The sequence below is a fragment of the Pteropus medius genome, unplaced genomic scaffold (genome assembly GCF_902729225.1).
Source record: "Pteropus medius unplaced genomic scaffold, Ma_sr-lr_union100, whole genome shotgun sequence".
NCBI lineage: Eukaryota > Metazoa > Chordata > Mammalia > Chiroptera > Pteropodidae > Pteropus > Pteropus medius.
The window spans coordinates 22,160,500-22,166,153 of record NW_024340692.1 but is presented as its reverse complement, the minus strand read 5'-3'; the positions used below and the strand labels follow the sequence as shown (position 1 = coordinate 22,166,153).

The following is a 5,654-nucleotide window of genomic DNA, read 5'->3' as shown; positions in this document are numbered from 1 at the left end:
AGATGCCAACTGTGCTGATTCTGGCCTTTGCAGGAGGGCCTGTTCTCCTAGGGACCACAGCTAAAATAACTTCGTTCTCCCTCAGTCCTTAGCTTTCGTCTCAGCTTCCCAAGGAAATATAATTAAATAAATCATTCCAAGTTGTTTTTCTTCTACTTTTAAGGATATCTACACTTAAACCTTTTCCCCGCCTCCTGGCTTCTCCCTCTTTCTCAGGTTCTGTGCCTTCAGTGAAGGGGGATACAAGCTAAGCAACTACAGTCTTTTCTATCATCTTAGAAACCAGCAACATCATTTCTTGTTATCTCCACCAGTACTTAGCATACCCAGAATGATTTTAAGTTTGTGAACTAAGATGGTCATAAGTACATAAGTGCCTTTATTTCCATCTCACTTTGGTCCAGAACTCACTTTCCCTTTATCCCAACATGTAGCTAGAGAGAGAATACCTGTGAAATCATACGAGATCATATACTCAGTTGAAAGAGTTACCAAGATATCACCATCAGTTTATTATTCTTATTAGCTTTTGTGGTTCTCTATATACTTAGATTATCAGAACAATATTTTTTAAATGGCTTAACCCCTACTTAAACAGTCAAAATAATCACTGAATATGGCTCCAATGTCTTTAGGTGGGTGTTTTTCAGCACATGGTATGAAGATCTGATTCTGGTGGAACAGTGAGCCTGGGCCTGGGGTCCTCCCAGTCCTGGTGTCACCGAGGACTTCCCAGACTAGGTTCCAACTTGGCGGTGGTGGTTGCTTGTGGGAATGAAGCCCCTTAAAATACAATTACAGTTAGAATGCAGACCCCATCTTAGGATGGGTCTTCAGGGCAGTGTCCAGGGCTTTAACTGGGACTTCCCTTGGCATCAGAGCTTTGGCGGAAAGCTCTCCCACCCCGTTTATTTACATTAATTCCCATATTTACTACTCTCAATGCCATGAATAGCTTCCTTTGGGTACCAGGGTCTCCTCCTGGATGAAAACTTGAGTGGTATCATTTCTAAGCTCATTTTACCTTTTATTCTTCTTTCTCTCTCCTTACAGTAAAAACAAAACCACCACGTTTATCCCGCAGAGGTAGCACTGGGGTGTGTGAATGTGGGACTGAGAGGTTCCTGACAACATTGAGTGTGAATTATTCATCCTTCTCTGATGCGGAGCCCCCATCTTAGGAAGGGCTGTCACTTAGGCTACCTTTCTGGGTGCAGAACTCACTTTGAGCCAAGACCCTCTCCCGGAAGTTGGACTGTGGGTACCGCTATTAAGTTCACTGGCCCTTTTGAGCAGGTGGAAAAGGAAGAGGAATGTTCTTTTGAAGGAACCCCTGGAATCCCGGACCTCCTTCTTCTGGCTGAGTAACTCTCAGCCTCCAAACTAGAGGTCCTGGCTCAACTCACCCTTCCAGGCACCAACTCACCCAGAAGTGGATCAAAAAGCCAGACTCCCAAGTTCCCCCAAATCTGTGACCCCCATGTCAGTGTCTCCCCTTCTTTTCTCTCTTTCAACGTCACACGAGTTGTAGAGGAACACCTTGCAGGGTTTCAAGCTGACAGAATGAGATATACTAAAATTGTTTGAGCCCCCAAGGAGGCAGTGACCTAAACTGAAACGTATTTCCCAGGCGAGGCCAAAACTTAGCTGCATGCTTCAAGAAGAGTTGTAAGAGACGCATGAAAACACCTATTTTTAAGAAGTAACCCAAATCCCCCTAGGGTCATTACCGTCTGCAAGTCATCTTGTTGGCCCTTTACTTTCTTCTGAGGAAAGGTTAGAGGAGGCTTCCGTTGGTCCTGGCTGGGAAGGGGGCAGCTGGTTCAAGATGGAGCCCTGTTCGCTGGCGGAGGGCGGAGGCCGAACCGCGGCTCCCCTGGTCCCGTGCATGGTTCCCCGCACGGGACCAGGCCACTTCACCAGCTCCCCACGCAGCTCCACAGCGTCTGCAGTCCTCAAGGTCCCTCCAGGGAGTGCGGTCTGCTCCGCAGCAGGCTCTCGGGGGCCTAGCGCTCCGCGGCCCTGGGTGTCCTGCTGCCACCGCCCACGAAGACCAGCTCTCCCAGGACGCGGCCCGCGCCTGCGCGCAACAGGTCCCCCGGCCTTTGTGGCAGGACCCTCCATCCTCATTAACGTGGGTAGCGGCGGCAGTGGCAGCGTCCCGGCATCAACCTCCCCATCCTGGGCCCAACCCCACAGAATTAAGGGGGCATCGCGGTGTACCCATCCGATGGTACGAAGTTCCCAGCCCTCAAGGCCATCGGAAAAGGAAAAAGGATGTTTGGGTGGTGGGGTTGATATATATGGATATGAATCTCCCATAGGAACAGAAAAAAAAAATCACTGTTACTGGTTTTTGCTAATTCAGTTTCCAGCGCCAAGGTGGACTAAAGCTCACTTAGGAAAACCATTATGATAAGAATGAGTGGTAGATACTTGCGCCGAAAAGGAACAGTGGAGGAAACCTATCCCTGCTGGTGGCTGGCCTGTGAACTCAACCCTTTTAAGTTCTGATGTTAAAAATAAAGGAGACAGAAGATTTACAAAGTCCTCTGACCGGGCAGTGGGTACTCAGACCGCAGTGTCGTCTCTTGAGAAGCGAAACACTTTCACACGAGCACCGGCTTATGCAGAGAGAAGCTTTAATACAGAAACACCGCGTACAACACTGGCAGACAGGTCACAAAGTCACAACCCGAACGCGGCGCAGAAACAAGCCAGAGGTGACTTAGACGCAAAGGGTCGCTGCCTCCTCCCTACCCGCTCCACTTCGTTCCCAAGTTTGTTGCGAGTAAAGTGCTATTCTCGGGGTTCGAAAAGGGGGAAGGGGCAACAGTGGCACGCTAAGTTGCTTCTTCATTCACGAACGGAAACTGAAGAACTCGCCTGTAAGACGTGGGCGCCTAAATACCAAACGAAATACCAAATAGACGGTGGCGTGCAAAGGTGGGGTCATCCTCTAGCATATGTCCCAAGGTGGCTGGAAGGTAACGGCCAAGAAATGCTCCTGGAAAAGTTAAGAGCAATACTGTCGGGTGATATGGTAGGTTTTTCTTGCATTCATGAGTCAGGGGAACAAAATCCCGCGTTGCAAGTGATTTTTTCCCCCTTTTAAAATCCCACATGGAACGGATTGTGTGAATTCACATTGTTTAGGAGCTCCTTAACGGTCTCACCCGACTGATAAATAAACGAATTGCAGGTATAAAGTCACCTTTACTGTCTCTCTTTGGCTGTGTTTCCCGAACTTTACTTTTGGAATCTGGTACTTTGCTCTTTAAGCCGCTGCCATTCTCTTTTGTGCAAATTAATTGCTTTATCTGTTCCTCCTATCCTTCTTGACCCCGGGTCAGAGCCAAGAAGCTTAACTGTTTCCCAAGATCCTTGGTGGAGTTCCCACTGCCCCCTGAAGCGGCTTTATTGATATCGTGTCCTTGCCCATTTCCCAGACCAGGAAAATAACGGTACCAAACGCTCTCTCTTTCCTTTCTTAAACGAGATGATCTTAGTGAATAGCAGTTTTGTCTTGAATGTTTTACGTGAGGCTGCTGCCCAGGTAGACAGCCAGCGGAGAGAAACTGAGTGGCTGAGGTCTGTCACTCTCTATTGGATTTCTCACCGGGATGTTTAGATCCGACAGCTTCCAATCCCAGTAATAAAGGTCGAAATCCATTTCAACTTGCTAGGGAATGACCCCCACCCCAAAAAACTCTTATGTTCTTTCCCCCCATAACTTATTGATCTATAATATTAATTACAATAGAAACTCTTACCTGAAAATTGGCTTTCATTAATCTGATTGTACAACATAGTACAAACACAGACACCAAAAGTGTTATATTTATTCAGACCACTGGAGAATCCACTTTTGGGTTGGTCTGTCTGTTTAAACACTTTCCTTTCTCGCAAAGGCTGGGACTTGCCCGTTCAGCCCCACCTGGTCAGGGCCCCCTCTCTCTCTCCTGCTGTTCAGAGCCAAGCGTCTCTCCCTGCATTCATCTCAGCCCCACCCGCCGGGTGCCCTAGGAATGCACCAGCACTGAGTGCAGGGAGCCACCCTTGCTCTCAGCCGAACTTGGGGCAGTGGGCTCCAGCAGGGAGGCGGCGGGAGAGGCCGCAGCCGCCGGGCACACGCTGGGTGGCGCCGGCGGCTGCTGCGGGGCCGCAGGGACAGTGAGCGTCGGCGGTAGCGCGGCCACCGGCGGCAGTGCTGGAGTTGGCTTGATGGGCACAGGCACCGCAGGCAAGCTCTGGGTCGCCGAGTGGCACAGGGCCTTGACCGGCACCCCGAAGGCCCCGTACTCCGGGCCCACAGGCACGCCAGCGGCGGCGGCGGCGGCGGCAGCCGCGGCCACCGAATCCATGACACCGACGTGCGGCCACACGGAGCTGACGACGTTACCGAGCTGGCCTGGCACAGGATAACCCAGGTGGTGCATGACCGACGCCAAGGGCAGCCCGCCGGCCTGCAGCACTCCCTTGTAGTCCCGACCGATGATGTTCTCGATGGCGAACGGGTGCTTGAAGCCCGACGTGGATGCGGCGGCGGCGGCGGCAGCGGCGGCGGCAGAGCCAAGCCCATATGGCGGGAACTGCGACAGGCGCCCCACGCTGCCCACCGCTGCCGCCGCCGCCGCCGCTGCCGCCGCCGCCACCGCGGCCGCCTCTTGCATCTTGCCGGGGTGAGACGGCTGCTGAGGCTGCGACTGCTGGGACGGCTGCTGCAGAGGCTGCGACGGGAGGTGCGGTGGCGGCTGCGGAGCGGGAGGTGGCTGCTGGTGGAAATAATGCACCATGTGCGGCGGGGGCAGGGGCGGCGGCGGCTGGGGCGGTGGTGGTGATGGTGGTGGTGCACTGCAGCGTGATGGTGGTGGTGGTGCGGGTGGTGCGGGTGATGCGGATGCAGGTGGCCTCCGGGCCCCGCGCCTGGTGCGCCTTTGGTGCTTCCTGCGTGCAGGTGAGTGTGGTCCGCACGCAACACCTTGAAGCGCTTACGGCGCCGCAGGAAGCTGCCGTTCTCGAACATGTCGCCACAGTCGGGATGCAACGCCCAGAAGCTGCCCTTACCGGGCTGGTCCGGCCGCCGCGGGATCTTGATGAAACAGTCGTTGAAGGAGAGGTTGTGGCGCAGGCTGTTCTGCCAACGCTGAGTGTGCTCACGGTAGTAGGGAAAGCGCTCCATGATGAACTTGTAGATGTCGCTTAGCGGCAGCATCTTCTCGGCCGAGTGTTGGATGGCCATGGCGGTCAGCGAGATATACGAGTAGGGCGGCTTCTGGTCGCTGTACGAACTCTTCCCCGGCCGCGGCATCGCCCCTGGCGCCTCCACCGCCCACCGGCTCCGCACCCGGCTCCCGGGGCCTGGCTGTCTCCACTAACTCCCACTCCGCTCGCCCAGCTCCACCACTCTGCCTTCTCTCGCCCCAGACCTTCTCGCCGTTTCCCTCCCTGCTTCTCTCAGCTGCCTGTCGTCTCTGCGCTTGACCTCTTGGGCCAACTTAGCTCTCCGACCCTCGCAACTTCTGGCCCCGACGGTCGCAGACACACGCACACAATATCGGGCAGGGCGCGCCAGCTTCACAGTCACCCTCGCGGCGTCTTCGCGCGTGTGGACAGAGATTGAACGCTGGAGTTGGCAGAGGACGAGTGGGGAG

General features: G+C 54.0%; 1 protein-coding gene across 1 annotated transcript; it reads right to left on the bottom strand.

Moving 5' to 3' along the window:
- Positions 1-4,022: 4,022 nt before the first annotated feature.
- FOXB2 (forkhead box B2) lies at positions 4,023-5,431 on the bottom strand. Its single transcript, XM_039868504.1, is given in 2 exon segments — positions 4,023-4,831; positions 4,834-5,431. Coding segments are annotated over 2 exon segments (1,287 nt in total). The 5' UTR covers positions 5,312-5,431.
- Positions 5,432-5,654: the final 223 nt, after the last annotated feature.